General features: G+C 45.9%; 1 protein-coding gene and 1 pseudogene across 1 annotated transcript; both read left to right on the top strand.

Annotated features, from left to right (window-relative positions):
• Nucleotides 1-2,680: 2,680 nt before the first annotated feature.
• Nucleotides 2,681-6,277, top strand: LOC136454273 (uncharacterized; annotated as a pseudogene).
• Nucleotides 6,278-16,981: 10,704 nt separating this feature from the next.
• LOC136449564 (probable LRR receptor-like serine/threonine-protein kinase At3g47570) lies at nucleotides 16,982-20,971 on the top strand. Its single transcript, XM_066449619.1, is given in 3 exon segments — nucleotides 16,982-19,583; nucleotides 19,586-20,080; nucleotides 20,213-20,971. Coding segments are annotated over 3 exon segments (3,132 nt in total). The 5' UTR covers nucleotides 16,982-17,326; the 3' UTR covers nucleotides 20,593-20,971.
• The last annotated feature ends 92 nt before the right edge of the window (nucleotides 20,972-21,063 follow it).

Genomic DNA, 21,063 nt, shown 5'->3' on the forward strand with positions numbered 1-21,063 from the left:
ACCGAGGAGTCCTCGACGTCGCTAGCGATATCCGAGCGCCGAAGAGCGAAGAGTCCCTGGCGTCGCTGGCGATGTCCGAGCATCGAGGAGCGAGGAGTCCCCGGAGTCGCTGGCGATGACCGAGCACCTTAGAGCGAGGAGTCCTCAGCGTCGCTGGCGATGTCCAAGCACCGAGGAGCGAGGAGTCTCCGACGTCGCTGGCGATGACCGAGCACCGAGGAGCGAGGAGTCCCCGACGTCACTGGCGATGACAGGGCACCGAGGAGCGAGGAGTCCCCGGCGTCGCTGGTGATGTCCGAGCACCGAGGAGGGAGGAATCCCCGGCGTCACTGGCGATGTCCGAGCACCGTGGAGCGAGGAGTCCCCGGCGTCGTTAGCGACGACCAAGCACTGAGGAGCGAGGAGTTCCCGACGTCGCTGGTGATATACGAGCACCGAGGAGCGAGGAGTCCCCGACGTCGCTAGCGATATCCGAGCACTGAGGAGCGAGGAGTCCCCGGCGTCACTGGCAATGTCCGAGCACCGAGGAGCGAGGAGTCCTCGGTGTCACTGGCGACGACCGAGCACCGAGGAGCGAGGAGTCCTCGGCGTCGCTGGCGACGACCGAGCACCGAGGAGCAAGGAGTCTCCGGCGTCGCTGGCGATGTCCGAGCACGGAGGAGCGAGGAGTCCCCGGCGTCATTGGCGACGACCGAGCACGGAGGAGCGAGGAGTCCCCGGCGTCGCTGGCGACGTCTGAGCACCGAGGAGCGAGGAGTCCCGACATCGCTAGCGACGTCCGCAAGGTGAAGTGTGCCCACTTAGTCTTCGAGCATGAAGAATCCGAGCGCCGTTGAGTAACCGACGTATCTGGCGATGAAGCATGAGCGACGAACAGTCTAGTCAACTGATCGGCGGCGAAGTGAGCATTGAGTAGAAGCGACCGGTGAACAGTCCAATCAACTGGTCGGCGATGGAGTCCATAGACCAAGCGGTCCTACCAGTTGATCGGTGGTGAAGTCCGAGCACTAGGTGATCCTATCACCTGGACGATGATCCTGCAATACAAATATGTAGAACGGGTAGTACATGATGTACAAATATATGAACTCTGGAGAAAAATCAGCAATAGCGATGAAATAACGTAAGTAGCTCAGCAATTAGTTGGTGTGAAGATGTATTTATATTTAATATAAATCGTCCGACTAGTTAGTGTGTAGCTGAGTCTCCAGCCCTAGCTAGCCCATTAACCATAACGCGGAGCGCGGAGCCCGTGCACGTATAGGAGGAACAGGTGTGACCAAGGAGCTGCTACCGACCACCCATAATGCAGAGCGTGGAGCCCGTAGCACGTGTAGGGAGGAGCCGAAGACAGGGTCGTCTCTAGAGGCGTCCGAGCATCAACATGACTGTTTGGGGGTTCAGAAAATCGTTTGGAGAGCAAACATGGAGAAAACAGCTTGGAGAAACATTATGGCGATATACGGAGATTGGAGAATATTTAGAAGAATATTAAAGCGTGACTTAACTTTAGACAGAATGTCTGGTCGGCGACGTATGGCGCTATCTGGTCGGCGAGAGGATGGACGTCTTTAACCTGGTCGGCGAATCTGCCCCTCAGGGCATGTTGGTAAGCGGCGGCGGCGTTGGTGAACCCGAAGGGCAGAGCCGCAACTCCTGGAGTTTTCCGAGCAGCCTCCGATAGATCTGGATCGGAGGGTGGTCGGTGCTGAACCAAAGTATCCAGGGCTGATTCGGCAACGAAGAGGCAATCGGCGAGCTTCGGACCGACCTGATCGATGGATTCGATCAGATCGTCATTGTTGATCTGCCCCCTCTGGTAGCGAGGAAGCGGGTGGCGAGTCGTTGATGAAGGTGACCTCGGAAGTGGTTCCAAGATCGGATCTACAGTTGCAAACGCGGGGGTGATCGACGCAGAAACGATCTGCACCGGCTCGAGGAGCTCTCCAACTCCGTCAGCGTTGATGATCCAGAAGATCGATCCGACCGTGAAAATCTGGCCGGGCTACGGAAGGGACGAAGAGCCTGCGGAAAAAAGCCATCTTGTTCGATAAGGAAACAGCACGCACTCCCCTACCTGGCGCGCCAACTGTCGACAAAAGATGCTCGGCAGTCCACCGAGGGGTATCCCACGATGGTAGATTTGTCGTAGAGGTGAGCGAGATCAGGAGCGAGATGGTAATACAAGCACCAAGACATAAGATTTAGACATGTTCGGCCGTTAGTATGACGTAATACCTATATCATGTGTTCTGATGTATTACATTGAGATATATGGATCGTATCCACTAGTGGACCCCTGCCTCTCCTTATATACTCTGGAGGTGTAGGGTTACAAGGAAAGTAGCCTATTTGGTACTATACAATATCTTACGGTGTACGTCGAGCAGCGCTGTGCACGCCTTGATTTTGTGGGCTGGACCACCTCTGATGGTGCGGCCCATGTCTTGTCTTTGTGAATACCGAGGGCCATACCCCACAGACACAAATACCCAAATGCCCAGTAACATTATGATCCACTCAACTAATTTTGTACTGGGGCTACACAATTGCTAAAGTGATTTTTTTGATACATAACACGTGAAATTATTTTTTAATACATACTCTTGTACATATCAATGAATTTGATGGCTATACCCAGATACCCAAATTAATTTCATGGCTATACCCAGATACCCAAATGCTGGTTTGTAGCGATCCCGGCTGAGGCAGTGGGCTGGACGAAGCCATTGAAAAGAAGGTGAAGGGACATAGTCATGATGGGGGCTCCACTTGTTTAGCAGTGTACATACAACCCAATTAAGAATATCTAGCTCTGTAAGTCAAAAAACCTGAAGTGTTCGGTAGGCATTTATATATTGATTTTAGAACTGTGTTAGTGCATGAGTTATTGTAGCATGTAAATATAAATTTGCATTGGGCATCTTTTGCTTATTAACTCCTTTTTTCGCTTGATTCATATTTTCTCTGGCTGTGGCATATTTAATTAGTACTGGCTGCAGTCTGTCAATTTGCTTCTAGTCATTGTCAACTTGGACTTGTTACTTGCCCGTTCCAGTTCTGTGTAGGACATGTTTGTAGAATTTCTATCTACGTCTCTTAATTGTTCCTGTAATAGTTCATGCCTACAGGTTTCTTGCAGGAATTCATTATTATTGACAAAGATTGCAATTTATAGAATTATATCAGTTACAATCAGACGACAACTATTCAGCCTGATTGACTATTGAATCTTCAGACGTGCCACTGAACGGTGACAACACTAGTGCCCTGTTTAGTTGCACCCCAAAATGCCAAAATTTTTAAGATTCCTCGTCACATTGAATCTTTGGACCCATGCATGAAGCATTAAATATAAATAAAAAATAAAACTAATTACACAGTTTAGACGAAATCCACGAGACGAATCTTTTAAGTCTAATTACATTATGATTGGACACTAATTGCCAAATAACAACGAAAACGCTACAGTAGCGTTTTGCCAAAAAATTTAACATCCAAACTGGCCCTAGATTATTCCTCGACATCGTCATGCTCTCCACCTTTGACACTTTGACAGACAGGTGAACAATATGACTCGACCGCAGATTAGTTAGCGGCAACTGATGATGACAATATGGGCAGTGTCCTTAATTGGGTAACTCCTGGATTATATGGTTTCGCATGAATAAGTTTCCTTCCTGACGATGGGCCTATTTGGTACAGCTTATAAGCTACTTATAGTCAAAATAAGCTGAAATTAACAGCCAAACGGTATGCTTTTTTACAGCTTATTTTAGCCACACTTATTCTCACTCTCACCACTCTCAGGGTGTGTTTGGTTGAGCTGTGGCTGTGGGAAAAAACTGCTGTGGGCTGTGAGCTGTGGGAAAGCTACTGTGGGCTGTGAGCTGTAGAAAAGCTGAAAGCTGTTTGGTTAAACAAGTATAAAATATACCTTGTATCTTTATCTCTCTTGAAACAACTATGGAAGAGCTTTTTATTCCACCAATTTCGAAAAGCAGAAAGCCAAAAGCTAAAAGTAAAGTCAAACCAGCTTTCAAAAATATACTATGAAAAAACAGCTGCTTCTGAAAAAGCAGCCTCCAAAAGCAATCCCTTTGATTGGGCTTTTGGTTTTTTGGGGCAAAAAGCCAAAGCCAAAAGCCCAACCAAACGGACCCTCATTTGTACTAAAAAGTAGAAGCTGAATCAGACCAGCTTATTTTGATCGCCACTTTTACTCTATTTGCGCAGCTTATCTAGAAAGCGCTTCTCTGATAAGCTGTACCAAACAAAGCTGATATATGATTTGCTGATTCCCTGGTTACAACAGTAGTAAAATTTATTTTTGACGTAACATGCAAGATATGGTTAGTTTGTGTGGTGTATCTCCGACCACGGGACCCTGTTCATGATGGGCACTGCCTTTATGATGGGTGTTGGAGCTGTCAAGTCCTGGGAGAGGACATGGGTGCTGTTTAGTTCCCTTCCATTTTACAAAATTTTCAAGATTCCTCGTCACATCAAATTTTTGGACGCATGCATAAAGCATTAAATATAAATAAAAAATAAAACTAATTACATAGTTTAGACAAAATTCACGAGACGAATCTTTTAAGCCTAATTAGACTATGATTGGACACTAATTACTAAATAATAACGAAAGTGCTACAGTACTATTTCGCCAAAAATTTCGCCAACTAAACAAGGCGGTCTCTCAGGCACGCCAGCTTCAGCATCATCCGGGAATCAGTGAAGACAGTGGCACTGGCCAAGTGCAATTTTTTCCTCGAGTATGAGACCCGTCCATGTGGATTCAAGGGGGATACTACCCAAGAAGAAGAATTCTTCAAACGGCATGTTCATGCCCTGTTCCATGTTAGCAAGTCTGCCATGGTTGATTCTTCAGTTAATGATGAAGGTTCAAATATTAGAAGTAACCATGTTGGTCTTGGTCTTGGTCGAGTCCTTGAAGGCTTCAAAAAACAAGACACCAAGTACAAGTGGACGTTGATGGAGAATTGGAGATAGAGCTATCTCTTATGCACGACATTCTCTACACCAAAGCAGCTATGGTCCACATCTGGTTTGGCTATTGCATCCGTATCGTGTCAGTGCTCACAGTATCAATCTTGCTTCTGCTGTTCTGGTTCAGTATCAAAGCTGGGTACAACAGGGTCGATGTTGTTATCACTTATGCCTTGTTCGGTGGTGCCTTGCTTCTGGAGATGGTATCGCTGTTGGGAGCCCTATTCTCCACCTGGACATTTGCCTTTCTATGCTCCACGCAATGGAGTGGCCTTCGGCATGCAGCCTTGTGCTCGGGAAGTTGGGACCAGCTTCGTCGTGTAATCGTTTCCCTTCACCGGCTAGCCTACATTACAAGAATTGCTGGCTACTTCAGATTATCAAGGAGGTGGCATGGTACCATGGGGAAGTGCAGCATGTTGGACATGTGCATCCGTTGGGGCACAACCCGACCTCTTCGCGTCATATGGGCTAGGATGCTAGGCTCCAGCGTTTGGACTGTTAACATCCCAGACACAGTCAAGGAACATGTGGTGGATTATATAAATTTCATCAACGAAGAAGGTTCAATAAACACACTGGGGGTGATTAGGAAGAACTGAGGCCAGGTCGCACTAAAGCACCATGATTTTAAGGTTGGCGAGGCACAACATGGTGCTGAGGTCCAAGAGGCCATCGTCATCTGGCACATTGCCACTGATATCCTCCTCGTAAAATTGGGGAAGTTGAGGACCAAGGACACAGAGTGTTGTAGGGGCAATCAAAACAATCTCCCACTACTTGATGTTCCTCCTTGTTGAACGCCTGCTCTGCTACCTGGCCTTGCTCAGATCAAGTTATACCAACGGACAGAAAAAACTTCCCCCACTCTCAGTTCAGCAAGCTGGATTTACATCGTCTATACAATGGTCGTGGAATTACATGGTGGTGGCCCCAACTCTGATTCTCGGAGCTACCGAAGAGAGCAACTTGCCAAGAGACTACTCGATCACCAGCCTAAGTTGGACGAATTTGGCATTAAATCTCGTGTAAGATTTGGGATCAGTCTAGCGGAAAAAACTGCTCAAGAGGGAGGGCAAAGAGAAGGACTTATTGCGAATAGTCTTAGATGTGTGGACAGATATTCTAGTCTATGTGGCCAAGTGCCAACCGATGCAGCAGGGAGTCGCATGCTAAACAGCTTAGCATAGGTGGTGAGTTTACAACTCTCATATGGCTTATGACAGAGCACTGTCATCAAGCTGGTTAGAGACCAACCTCTTACTAGGGATGGCAATGGCCCTGTCCACTGTTTCATGGCAGTTGTTATTAATCCCCATACTTGGGATGTGGTTAAATATGACATTGGATCTGTGCGTATCTTATATCATATAAAAAACATTATATGAAATGTTGAGCCACCTTTGATTCTATTTAATATGTCATGGTCAATTGATGTCCATCTTTAGTATCTTGAAGTCTTATTGTGTTGATATAAATCATGATGTCGCTATTGCCATTTTGATGCTTGTAAAGGGGGATGGAGAACCCAGTGTTAGTTTCTGTGGATCGACTAGGGTAGATCTAGGCGGATGTGTTGTTGAACATGATGAACTAGAACAAGCAGAGAGTGGGAGAAAGGAGAGGGGTGCTGGTGTTGAACCTGAGCCCTCGGAGGGAGTCGCGGTTGAGCTGGCCATCTCAGCTTCGGTGATGGAGGCAGCACACGGGCAGCGACGGATGGAGTAGAGGTTGCACGGACGTCGATGCAGTGCAGACGGACGGCGTAGCAGTGACGACGGCGAAGTCAGTGGAGCTTTCCGTCGCTGGCTGCGCGCCCTCTTAGATCGGTCTAGGGTTTGTTGGTGGGGTTTGCAGCTCACGGTGAACCTCGTACCTCGAGCTGCCGGCCCCCCACCTCTTTATATAGCGCAGTGCGACGGGGCCCACCAACCATGTAGGGTTGGGCGCCCCCGATCAGGGCGCGTGACCAAGGCCCAATAGGCCGTTGAGCTTATTGGTTGAGAGATCAATCTAACATTCTCCCCCTTGATCTCACTATTACTTTTATCTTTAAACTTTAAACTTCAATCCTTTTATCCTTACTCATTTCTTCACAGATGATGCATAGAGCATGTTTCATCGTCACGGTCAATCGCCGATAGATTTAACAGCTATAATGCACGTCTCTGATCTGAAATAGTTACTTTAACTTTTGGGCCCTTTATAGTCCAGGAATCATAGGCTTTTCCTTAAACCCATGCCGGCTACATATTCTCTGAACACGTTGGGTGGTAAGCCTTTTGTAAGCGGATCCGCGAGCATCTTTTCGGTACTTATATGCTCAAGACTTATCATTTGATCCCGGACTTTATTCTTCACAACATAATACTTTATGTCAATGTGTTTGGCAGCACCACTTGACCTATTGTTGTGAGCATACTGTACTGCTGGATTATTATCGCAGTATAACTTCAGTGGTCTATTGATGTCGTCAACCACCTTCAAACCGGGTATGAACTTCTTTAGCCAGTTCACCTACCCCGTTGCCTCATAACACGCTACAAACTCGGCATATATTGTGGACGATGTAGTGACGGTTTGCTTTGAGCTTTTCCATGAAATAGCTCCCCCTGCGAGAGTGAACACATATTCAGACGTGGATTTTCTATTATCTCCCATATAATCAGAATCTGAATATCCCACTATATGGAGTGAATCAGATCTTCTATACGTCATCATGAGGCCTTTCGTTCCTTGCAAATAACACAAGACTTTCTTTACCAATTTCCAGTGTTCTATTCCAGGATTGCTCTGGAATCTGCCAAGTAACCCGGTAACAAATGCCAAGTCAGGGCACGTGCACACTTGAACATATTGCAAGCTTCCGACAGCTGAAGCATATGGAACCACTTTCATTTGATCGATCTCATATTGGTTCCTGGGGCATTGAAAATCCCCATATCTGTCGCCCTTGACTATAGGAGCAGGTGAGGAACTACATTTGTGCATACTGAATTTCTTTAAGACTTTTTCTATGTATGCCTTTTGTGACAGTCCTAATACCCCTTTACTTCTATCTCGGTGAATCTCGATCCCTAGAACGAACGAAGCTTCACCAAGATCTTTCATATCAAATTTTGAGGACAAAAACTTCTTTGTTTCTAGTAGTAGACTGACATCACTACTAGCAAGTAAGATATCATCCACATACAGGACAAGGAAGATAAACTTTCCATTCTTAAACTTTGCGTAGACACAATTGTTCTCAACATTATCTTTAAACCCAAAATTCTTTATTGTCTGATCAAACTTCAAGTACCATTATCTTGAAGTTTGTTTTAATCCATAAATGGATTTCTTTAGGCGGCATCCCAAACGTTCTTTTCCTTCCATGACAAAACCTTTTGATTGTGCCATGTAAACATTTTCTTCTAAGTCTTCGTTGAGAAATGCCGTCTTTACATCCATTTGATATAATTCTAAATCGTAATGTGCCACTAATGCCATTATGATTCTGAAGGAATCCTTACATGAGACTGGAGAAAAGGTCTCATTGTAATCAATCCCTTCTCTTTGTGTAAAGCCTTTTGCCATAAGTCGGGCTTTATATCTCTCTATATTTCCTTGAGAGTCAAGTTTTGTTTTGTAGATCCATTTATAGCCTACTGTTTTGGCTCCTTTAGGAATTATCTCCAAATCCCAAACTTTATTTGCATTCATTGATCTCATCTCATCTTCCATGGCCTCAAGCCACTTTGATGAATGATCACTTTTTATGGCTTCTTCAAATGAGGTGGGATCATCCTCCATTTGAAATTCTTCAGTGTTGTACACTTCATAATCAGCAGGAATAGCTGATTTTTGACTCTTTGAGACCTTCTAGGGGCCTCCTCAATTGGCACATTTTCTGTTTGAGGCTGTTGTTGCTCCCCTTCATGTGTGGCAATAGTTTCTATAGGATCCTGAGGAACAGGTTCCTCATCATCATTCATTGTTGTCACAGGCGGGATAACAATAGGTGCTGACACCACAGTGTCTTGAACTGTCGGTGCAGTAACAGCAGGTAGTAAGAAAAATGGCTCATGAATGATCAGAGTGGGTGCATACACCTGCTTCTCTTCAAGGTCAATTTCTTGAGCTACCATGCTCCCCCTAATCATTTCATCCTCTAGGAAGACAGCGTGTCTCGTTTCCACAAACTTTGTATGTCTGTTAGGACAGTAGAAACGAAAACCTTTTGACTTTTCTAGGTAGCTAATGAAATGGCAACTCACTGTTTTGGGATCTAGCTTCCCAATATTTGGGTTAAAAACTTTAGCCTCTGCAGGGCTCCCCCACACACGCAAGTGGTTAAGTGAGGGTACTCTTCCTGTCCACAACTCAAACGGTGTTTTGGGCATCGACTTACTTGGTACTCTATTGAGAATATAAATGGTAGTTTTTAACGTCTCCATCCATAGACTCATCGGTAAAGTGGAGTAACTTATCATACTACGCACCATATCCATTAGGGTACGGTTACGCCTTTTAACTACTCCATTCTGCTGAGGTTCGCCCGGTGTTGAATACTGGGCGACTATACCATTCTCCTGTAAGAACCTTGCAAAAGGTCCAGGAACTTGTCCATATGGGGTATACCGACCATAGTACTCTCCCCCACGGTCAGACCTGACTATCTTAATCTTTAAATCATGCTGATTTTTAACTTCTGCTTTAAATATTTTGAATTTATCCAACGCTTCTGTTCTTTCTTTAATTAGATAAATGTAGCCAAAACGAGAGTAATCGTCTATGAATGTTATGAATGAATTATAACCATCCACACTTTTCATAGGAAAAGGACCACATATGTCTGTGTGAATAATCTTTAGAATTTCTATGCTTCGTTTGGCATCTTTCTTAATTTTCTTTACATACTTTCACTTTATGCAATCTCTACATTGTTCTAAATCTGAGAGCTCTAATGGAGGAAGAATATCATTCTTAACTAGTCTTTCTATTCTCCCCCTCGAAATATGGCCTAAACAACAGTGCCATAATTTCGACAACGCATCGTGAGCTCTCTTTCGTTTTCTATTTGCATTGTTCGATGAGGATACATTCTCATTCACATCACATACGGAATTCACATTTTCACGAAGTGATAACAAATAAAGCTCGTCTTGTCGGAAGGCAAGACCAACACATTTATTATTAAACAATATCTGACATTTGCCATTTCCAAAATGGCAATCATAACCATCATGGTCCAACTTTGATACACTAATCAAGTTTCTTTGCAAAGAAGGTACATAAAGAACATCTCTAAGAAAAAGTATGAAGCCATCAGCAAGCTCTAGCGGAAGATCGCCAACGATCTCAACATCTGCTTGTACTCCATTTGTGACTTTAATGAAACTTTCGCTTCTTTGCAAAGTTCTCATCGAACGGAATCCCTGTAATGAATTAGCAACATGAATAGTTGCACCTGAATCAATCCACCAAGTAGATTTTGAAAACTTTACATATAAGGATTTATTTACAAATGTAATGATGTTCTCACCTTTATTTTTCATAATCATCTTTAAAAAATCAGGACAATTCTTTTTATAATGTCCCGTCTTCTTGCAGTAGAGACACTAGTCTTTATCCACTGGGAATTGCTTGTTCTGAGACTGTTGCATGGGACCTTTTCCAGATGACTTGGAGGAAGAGCTATTATTATAGTTCTTTTTCTTATCTTTTAGGTAGTTGACAGTACCACCCTGTGAAACTTTTATTCTTTCCTCCTCCTGCACACACATGGCTATGAGCTTTTCTAAATCCCATTTTTTAGGCTGTATGTTGTAATTAACAACAAATGTGTCAAATTCTTTGGGCAAAGAAGCAAAAATCAAATGAATAAGAAACTCATCCTTAAATGCCAAATCCATTGGTTTGAGCTTAGATGCCAGATTGCTCATTCTCAGTATGTGCTCTCTAATGCCACTGCCGCCACCAGAGTACCTTTCTGTTACCAGCTGCTTGATCAGCTGGGTTGCATATGTCTTTGAAGAGCCAGTGAACTGACTCTTTATTCTTTCTAAGTACTCTGTGACCGTGTCACAGTCTGGAATTGAGCCCACAATAGCAGGCTCAATCATGTTCTTTATCACCGCCAAACACTTCTTGTTGGCAGTGACCCATTTCCTATGCTCAAGGTCATAGGACATCTTTACGAGAGCAAAATCCCGCTCTCTGTTCTGCCATGCAGCATCAGTCTCAGCTGTCTCCCTCACCGGTGCCACAGGTTCTCTGGGGCACGGTGTGGTGACAACCCAGTCCACCTCAGCGAGGATGAAAGCTAGATCTATCTTTTTCTTCCACTCAATATAGTTATCACCTTTTAGAGTGGGGATCTCTTTGATACAACTCATCAAGTTGTATCCTCCTAAAAACACAATTCAAATAGTGTGAGAACACAAATAATAACAACAATAATTGCATGCCTTAGTTTAACGTTGGTCAAAATTAAAACATGCAATTATTTTATACATTAAATCTACATCACCGTTGGGCAGAAATAGAAATAATGCATAATCATTAAAATTATAATATTGCTATTAACAACGTTGGTCAAAAAATAACAATATCATAATCAACTCATATTTATCTCTTGGCTCTTAAAATCAAATTCTCCCGTTGGTTCGAATTTAATTAAAAGTCCATAATTACTTTAAATACGCAGCGGAAACATTAACATTCAATAATCATTTTCCTATTTTCCAGAAGCAACTTTACTATTTACTAAACAAAAATATCGTTGGATAAATTTTGTACAGAAAATTATCATAAAAATTCAATTCAAATTGATCAAATTGTTTTCTGGAAAATAAAAAAATAAAAAAACTGTGACTGTACTATTTGTTTGGCCATTTTGGCCCGATCCAGCAACAGTGCGCATGGCCCAGCGAAATGCGGCCCATGGCCTGCTTCACGCGCGCGCGCCAGCGCTCCCGGCCCAGCTGCCTGCGGCCCAGCCGCGTGGCGCGCGCTCCCCCGCACCCAGGCCGCAACCTAGGCCTGGGCCGGGATTTTGGCCGAGCAGCAGCGCCCGGCTGGGCCAAAAGAGGCCCGAGCCCTCCTGGCCATTGATCTCAGGGCAACGAGATCCGACAGCACAGCACATGTTTCGGAGGAATAAAATCGGCAGCAGCAGCGATCCCCTGAAACCCTAACCTCCATTTCCATTCGCACACTCTCTCTCTTCGCCTCACTGCTCTCCCCTTCTCTCCTCAGTTCATCACCGAGCGAGCGACCACGGCGAAGCAGCGAGGTCCCGGCGCCGTCGCCGGCCCCCTCGCCGGCGTGCGCGCTCCCCAGCGGGTGAGCGCGCCGCCGTCGAGCGGCCTGGCCGCGGCGCCCCTATGGCTGGATCCCGGTGAGCGGAGCCCTGGCCGGCCTTTCTTTTCCCCGCGCGCCAGCATGACTGCGGTGCCGCGCGGCGGCGAGCGTAGGCCACCCCCTTCCCTTTCTTCCCCTTTCTTTGATTCATTTGTTCGGATTTTGGCCCGATTTGCCGATTAGGGTTAGGGTTAGGGTTGGGATGGCCACTGTTTTCTTTTTCCCCCGATTTGAAATCGGTTCTTTCTTTCCTTTTCCCGAGCTCTCTAGAGTTAGGGTTAGGTGTTTGCTTCTATTGAATCCGAATCGAGTTCGAATTTACTTTTCTTTTCATTCATTTTTCGTTGCTTTTGATTCAGAAAACCGAGATCTACACCCTAGGCTGACTAACTGCTAGGGTTAGGGTTTCCTTTTTTTGTTGAAACCGTGTCCACTTTTCCCGTACCCGATCTGATTTAGGGTTCAATTTCTTTCTTTCCCCGATCTAGATCTACCACTAGAAAGGCTCTGGTACCATTGTTAGTTTCTGTGGATCGACTAGGGTAGATCTAGGCGGATGTGTTGTTGAACATGATGAACTAGAATAAGCAGAGAGTGGGAGAAAGGAGAGAGGTGCTGTTGTTGAACCTGAGCCCTCGGAGGGAGTCGCGGTTGAGCTGGCCATCTCAGCTTCGGTGATGGAGGCAGCACACGGGCAGCGATGGGTGGAGTAGAGGTTGCACGAACGTCGATGCAGTGCAGACGGACGGCGTAGCAGTGACGACGGCGAAGTCAGTGGAGCTTCCCGTCGCTGGCTGCGCGCCCTCTTAGATCGGTCTAGGGTTTGTCGGTGGGGTTTGCGGCTCACGGTGAACCTCGTACCTCGAGCCACCGGCCCCCCCATCTCTTTATATAGCGCAGTGCGACGGGGGCCCACCAACCATGTAGGGTTGGGCGCCCCCGTTCAGGGCGCGTGACCAAGGCCCAATAGACCGTTGGGCTTATTGGTTGAGAGATCAATCTAACACCCAGTGGGTATCCATTCAATTCGTATGGGTGGGGGTGGGGAAAAATGAGCTTCAAGGACAAGGATAATGTATTTTCTTCCCAATGGGTATGAAATGGGGAGGAGAGGAGTGCTTTAGGTCCAGATCAACGACCATTTGCTATTACAGTTCATGAACTTGACTCCCAAGGAAAGCTCAATGAGTCTGCTATAATGAATATTATTTTAATTTTAACATTTTTTATAAACTAATTTGAAATCTAACATAGTTTAATTTTTTTTTCAAATCTAACACTTTTGGCCGCGCCTATTGCTATGGCGCGGCGAAATGCCTATGTCGCGCCATGCATGGTGGCGCGGCAACGGAGATGACGTGGTGACGACCGAGACGTTGACCGATGACGTGGCAGGGTCTGCCGCGCCACCGATCTTGGCGCGGCGCCGCCGCGCCATCTCTCACGGCGCGGCAAGGGAGCTCGTACTGTAGATGTAGCCTGCGGTGGCCTACTACTGTCCTAGCAGCGGCAGCCTTCAAAGCCTGCACTTGCTGTCTGCCCGACACGGTGCCAGCCTACTGCAGCGCTGCCCGCCTCGGAGCCTCGCGAGTTATGGGCGCAAGTACCGGTAGTAAGCGCCACTGACACTTTGGTCAGCCGCGTAGCCCGCCCCCTGCTGCTCTAGCGACAGTTCTACTGTGGGAGAGTACTACTCGTACTACTAGTTGCCTGACGTCCTAAACCTGGCCTTGTCTCCTCTTACTCGATGCTTACTACTGGTGGCGAAGCGAGCAAAGTTGTCTCATAGGTACATAAGCTTGGGTTATGAAAGATGTATGACCCCTGCTTGTACTCCTAAATTGACGAAAGATTGTCCCATATCAGTCTGTTCGGTTGGTGCTGATATGATCGTGGATTATTACTACTAGCTGGTTTGGTGTGAGAAAAAAATACTATTCTGGCTAGAAATTTACGATCGTTTACGACCAAACGAACAAGCCGCATAATGGACGAAGATATGCCGCGGCCCGTCACGTCCTTGCTAAGCGCGCGACTGCCAGGCAAGGCCCGGAACCGCAATCAGCTGTTCGTTCTCTTTCCTCTACATACGACTGCATTTAATACAATATTTAATACAATATTTTTAATGTAAAAATACTATATTTAATATAGTATTTTAATACAATATTTAATACAGTATTTTATATAAAAAATACTATATTTAATATAGTAATTTATATGTTCTATCTTTGAATTAATTCTGATCATTAGATCTTAACCTTGTGGTTATAAAATTTGAGTGTTCCATGGCCTTAAAATAATCTTGCTCAATCATCTCAAGCGAACCAGCACATATACACATTGAGCAATAGTGTACTCGTTCTTGGGGCTTGCTGAAGTGAAAGCCGGACGACTGATATGAGCAGGTAATGTCCCACCTGCTGGTACTTGTAGCTCTCATACTAGCCTGTCATCCTAAGCTCAACTAGCTGTTCATGCACATATAGGTAGTTGTTCATGCACATATAGGTAGCTGTTCATGCTGCACTAACTGTTCAGGCATAAAGACTCTTTGGTTTACTACTACTCAACACCAGATGACAAGAACTACGTTAATTAGGCACTATTCATGTTATATATACCATGCATGAGACAATTAATATTACTCTATTAAATATTACTTACCTGATTAGTTACCCTTTTCTTTATACACGTCATCTTTTACTATTAATAGTGACGTCGTCGGGAACTAGGACTGTTGATCCATGCTATTCACGTTCAGTCTCACTCGTTCACGTGCGGCCGTGCCTACCTGCAGTCGTATGTAGAGGAAAGAGAATGAACAGCTGATTGCGGTTCTGGCCTGGCCTTGCCTGGCAGTCTCACGCTTAGCAAGGACGTGACGGGCCGCGGCGTATCTGCGTCCATTATGGAATGCTGAGCTGGGACAATCTTTCATCAATTTAGGAGTACAAGCAGGGTCATACATCTTTCATAACCCAAACTTATGTACCTATGAGACAACTTTGCTCGCTTCGCCACCAGCAGTAAGCATCGAGTAAGAGGAGACAAGGCCAGGTTCAGGACGTCAGGCAACATGCTAGTAGTATGAGTAGTACTCTCCCACAGCAGAACTGTCGCTAGACCAGCAGGGGGCGGGCTACGCGGCTGACCAAAGTGTCAGTGGCGCTTACTACCGGTACTTGCGCCCATAACTCGCGAGGCTCCGAGGCGGGCAGCGCCGCAGCAGGCTGGCACCGTGTCGGGCAGACAGCAAGTGCAGGCTTTGAAGGCTACCGCTGCTAGGACAGTAGTAGGCCATAGCAGGCTACATCTACAGTACGAGCTCCCTTGCCGCCCCGTGAGTGCGGGGGCGCCGCGCCAAGATCGGTGGCGCGGCAGACCCTGCCACGTCACCGGTCAATATCTCGGTCGTCACCCCGTCATCTCTCTCGCCGCTCCACCATGCATGGCGCGTGTGCCGCGCCATAGCAATAGGCGCGGCCAAAAGTGTTAGATTTGAAAAAAAAAATTAAACAGTGTTAGATTTCAAATTAGTTTATAAAAAATGTTAAAATTAAAAAAAATATTCGCTATAATAGACACTGATGATGTCGTGCAGGATGATTTCAGAACCAAGAACCAAGATACTGGTGAAAGCTATATGTATGAAGAAATATGGGGCTGTCGCAGATGACAAGTCTCTAAGTAAGTATGATAATTGATACGGAATAATCTAAAACTGGTTCCACGGTCAGTACTATCCCATGTTCATAAATAGTTCACTCTTCATTGGCATCTTGCATCTATGCTATAGACAGAGGATGCTGGGAATTCATTTTGAATGGGCACATGACACATCACAATGTCCTGTATCTTGTATGTCAGTGTCAGTGTCCATACCAAAATTCACAAGGGTCACATCTTGGGCTAAAGGAGATCATCACTCATCAACAAATAATCATTGACATTATTAAAAGGTTTTCTGTCAGACTTGCAATATTAGAGTATGCTTGTCTGATTATTAGTACAATTTCAAGTACTGTTTTACATGCTTGTACTCTGAGGGGCATGTGAAATTATTTGCTTGTTCATCTGTTATGTGTGCTGTCTAGTTGTTGCCAACATATGGACAAGTAAACTATGGATAAAATTATGTTTTATATCTTCCATAGAAGTTGGAAAACGCTGAATTAGTACTGCTGGTTTCAAACGGCTGGCAAACAGTTACAAACTGAACTGATGGTACAATCACTTCATTTTTGGCATACCTCTGCTTAACTTGTACCTCCGTTTTCTTCTGTTAAATTTATAGATCATACGTTGCCTGGCTACTCAGGAACTCATCTAGTACTGTCACAGTTGTGTTTGGTCACTTCCACGCTGCCAGTCCTAATCTATTCTCAGGTAAATCTATTATTGTCTTTTGCTAATTTGCTGCCTCTGGACTACCGACTACCAGCTACTTCTCTTTGCTTTTTGTTGACTGTATTTTCTTTTCATTGTTGAGTTTTAGATATCCTTATGTTAGAAATTACTTCATCTGTTTGCAGATTTTTGAACAGAAGGAATAATTGCTAGAGCAGAATTGGGTAATTCTGTGAATATAACTGAATCAAAGGTTTGTCTCAGATTAGGAACAGAACATGTTTGCTAATTGCTAATGCTCCACAGGTTGGAACATGTTTCTAATCTAGTTGAAAAAATCCCCAGAAACTGGCAAAGCCCAAAACAAACTTGGAAAGGACACGTGAAAGTCAAAGATTGAAGGAAGCAGCGTGCAGCGACGTCTCACCAGATCACGAATCAGATGCGATGGATTTGCATGCTGCATGCATTAGCACGCATCCATCAGGATTAAAAAAATACAGCAAGTTGCTCGCTCCCATGCTCTGACTCTGACCAAGAAAGGCTTGGCCCCTTTCTATTTTTGGATAAACATAAGGCAAGGCTCAGCCAGCTCTTGGCTACGCTCCAGCCCAGCACCACCATGGCAATGCGTGTCATGAGATTGCTGCGCGCCGCCACCTTCGTCATGATTGCAATGGCCTCCTGGGGAACGCACGGCAGTGCCAGCGACGAGGCCAGTTCAATGCTCGCTTTCAAGGCTGAGCTCGCTGGCAGCAGCAGCTCCGGTGTGGTGGCCTCCTGGAACGCCAGCACCGGTGTCTGCAGATGGGAAGGCGTGGCGTGCAGCGGCGGCGGTCAGGTGGTGTCGCTGAGCCTGCCCTCCTACGGGCTCGCCAGCGCGCTCTCCCCGGCCATCGGGAACCTCACGTTCCTGCGGACGCTGAACCTGAGCTCCAACTGGTTCCAGGGGGAGATCCCGGAGAGCATTGGCCGCCTAGCGCGTCTGCAGGTGCTGGACCTGAGCTACAATGCGTTCTCCGGCACGCTGCCCGCCAACCTCAGCTCCTGCGTCAGCTTACTGCTGTTGAGCCTCAGCAGCAACCAAATCCATGGGCGCATCCCTGTCGAGCTCGGCAACAAGCTCACGCATCTTCGGGGGCTCTTATTGGCCAACAACAGCCTGACGGGCGCCATCCCAGGATCACTAGGTAACCTTTCATCCCTGGACTACCTTGATCTGACAGACAACCAACTCGAGGGTCCGGTACCACATGAGCTTGGCAGCATTGGAGGCCTCCAGACCCTTTTCCTCTTTGGGAACAGCCTATTGGGTATGCTTCCACAGTCCCTGTACAATCTGTCATCGCTGAAGAACTTCGGGGTAGAATTCAACATGCTGTCTGGAACTATCCCTGCTGATATTGGCGACAGGTTCCCTGGCATAGAAACCCTTAGCTTCTCTTACAACCGGTTCAGTGGAGCTATCCCACCTTCGGTCTCCAACCTCTCTGCTCTCATAGAACTTGGCCTCGCAGGAAATGGATTTATTGGACATGTGCCTCCTGCTCTGGGGAAGTTGCAAGGTCTCACTGTCCTGGACTTGGGTGACAACAGGCTACAAGCCAACGACAGTCAAGGGTGGGAGTTCATCACTTCCCTGACGAACTGCAGCCAGCTTCAGAATCTGATTCTTGGCAACAACTCTTTCAGTGGTAAAGTGCCCGGTTCAATCGCCAACCTATCGACGACTCTCGAAACTCTTTATCTGGGAGACAATAGGATTTCTGGAGCTATTCCATCGGACATCGGCAATTTGGTTGGTCTGAAATTACTTGAGATGGCAAATAACTCCATATTTGGAGCGATCCCGGAGAGCATTGGTAGGCTAGAAAACTTGGTTGAGTTGGGCCTTTACAACACTAGCTTGTCAGGCCTCATACCTCCATCACTAGGAAATCTTACACAGCTGAACAGGCTTTATGCATACTATGGCAATCTAGAGGGGCCCATTCCAAGGAGCCTGGGAAACTTGAAGAATGTATTTGTCTTTGATCTGTCAACAAATCGACTCAATGGTTCAGTTCCCAAAGAGGTGCTAAAATTTCCTCAGCTTTCTTGGTACTTAGACTTATCATACAATGCATTGTCTGGGCCACTTCCAGTTGAAGTTGGTAGCTTGGCAAACCTTAACCAACTCATTCTATCAGGAAACCAATTGTCAAGCAGCATACCTGACAGTATTGGAAATTGCATTTCACTGGAACGGCTGCTGCTGGATCAGAACTCATTTGAGGGAATCATACCTCAATCTCTGAAGAACTTAAAAGGTCTCGCCTTACTGAACCTGACCATGAATATGCTGTCTGGTAGTATTCCTGATGCCCTTGCTAGTATTGGCAACCTGCAACAGTTGTATTTAGCACACAACAACTTTTCAGGTTTGATTCCAGCAGTTCTACAGAACCTGACACTATTGTCGAAATTGGATTTGTCCTTCAATGATCTCCAAGGTGAAGTGCCAAAAGGGTGTGTTTTTGCAAATGCAACGTCCTTGTCGATTCACGGAAATGATGAGCTTTGTGGCGGAGCGCCTCAACTACATATAGCTCCATGCTCCATGGCTGCTGTGGATAACAAAAGACAAGTGTCAAGATCCCTTATGGCCACCCTAATATCAATTGGCGCACTTGTATTCTTAGGTATACTAGTTGCTCTTATTCATTTGATCCACAAGAGGTTCAGACAAAGAAAGGCAAGCCAACTCGTTTCCACACTAATTGATGAACAGTACGAAAGGGTTTCTTATCAAGCATTGTCAAATGGAACTGGTGGTTTCTCAGAGGCTAATTTGCTCGGACTAGGAAGCTATGGTGCTGTTTATAAATGCACTTTACATGATCAGGTATTACCACAGCTGTAAAGGTGTTTAACATACGACAGTCTGGGTCCACCAGAAGTTTCGTGGCTGAGTGCGAGGCACTGCGAAGGGTACGTCACCGTTGTCTCATAAAGATCATCACCTGTTGTTCAAGCATCAATCATCAAGGTGAAGAATTCAAGGCACTGGTTTTTGAGTTCATGCCGAACGGTAGTCTAAATGATTGGCTGCATCCAGTATCTGAAGTACACACTCTGAGTAATACGCTCAGCCTAGCTCAGAGACTAGACATTGCTGTAGACATCATGGATGCTCTAGAATATCTTCACAATCAGTGTCAGCCACCGGTAGTCCATTGCGACCTCAAGCCAAGTAACATCCTCCTTGCAGAGGATATGAGTGCCCGGGTTGGAGATTTCGGCATATCGAAAATCCTTTCTGATGGCACTAGTAAAACCCTGCTAAATTCAGTCAGCTTCACTGGACTGAGGGGCTCCATTGGTTATGTCGCTCCAGGTAACAGAAGTTCCTACTCACAATGTTACCTTCGGTCTCTAACTTCCATTCTGTCATGTCTAGCTGCCTCTGCATGTGTACTGAATCCATCGACGAAATAAACTAATGCCCGAAATTTGAATGACACTGCAGAGTATGGCGAGGGTCGATCTGTCTCAACTCTTGGGGATGTCTACAGCCTTGGCATACTGTTGCTTGAGATGTTCACCGGGAGGAACCCTACTGACGACATGTTCAAAGACTCGTTGGACCTTCATAGGTTCGCCGAAGCCGCTCTTCCCAAAGGAGCCTCGGAGATAGCCTATCCAGTAATCTGGCTGCATGAAGAAGCTAAGGCAAAAGATACTGCTGATGCTGCCAAAATTAGAAGCCGGAGCGAGGAGTGCTTGGTTTCAGTGATCCGGCTCGGCGTCTCCTGCTCAAAGGAGCAGCCAAGAGAGCGAATGGCGATGGGGGATGCTGCTGTGGAGATGTGTGCGATCAGAGACGCGTACCTCATGGTTGCCAGCTAGCTGGACGGAGATCTGGAAGAGAAGCAAGCAAGCCGCCGAATCCTCTTATTCTGATTAAGTTTCTGATGTTCAAAATCATAGAAGCAGCAAAGCAGGAGGCCCAGTTCTGAACTAAATCATTGTACGGTTTAGAACCTTCATTCATAGCTATGAGCCTATGACAATGATGAAATCAACACAATTATTATTTGTTATACTTGCTTCTTGTACCATTGTGGAAACATGTGCTAAGTGCGTTCTCGAAAAAAAAAACTACTTGTACCATTGTACGCTGGTGAAGTTGCGCATTACCAGGTTTTCATATTTGGATTTGGCAAACTAGTTGCTTGATTGGCTGCTATAATTTTTTTTAAGCTGAAGGTGTAGAGAGATGACGGATCGGTGGAGAACTGAAGGTGTATCTGCTGACCCTATACAGTTCATCATTGGATTAGGAAGAACAAAGAGATAAGGAAGCCCAACAGGAATAAG

This window comes from Miscanthus floridulus, chromosome 5 (assembly GCF_019320115.1).
Source record: "Miscanthus floridulus cultivar M001 chromosome 5, ASM1932011v1, whole genome shotgun sequence".
Lineage (NCBI taxonomy): Eukaryota > Viridiplantae > Streptophyta > Magnoliopsida > Poales > Poaceae > Miscanthus > Miscanthus floridulus.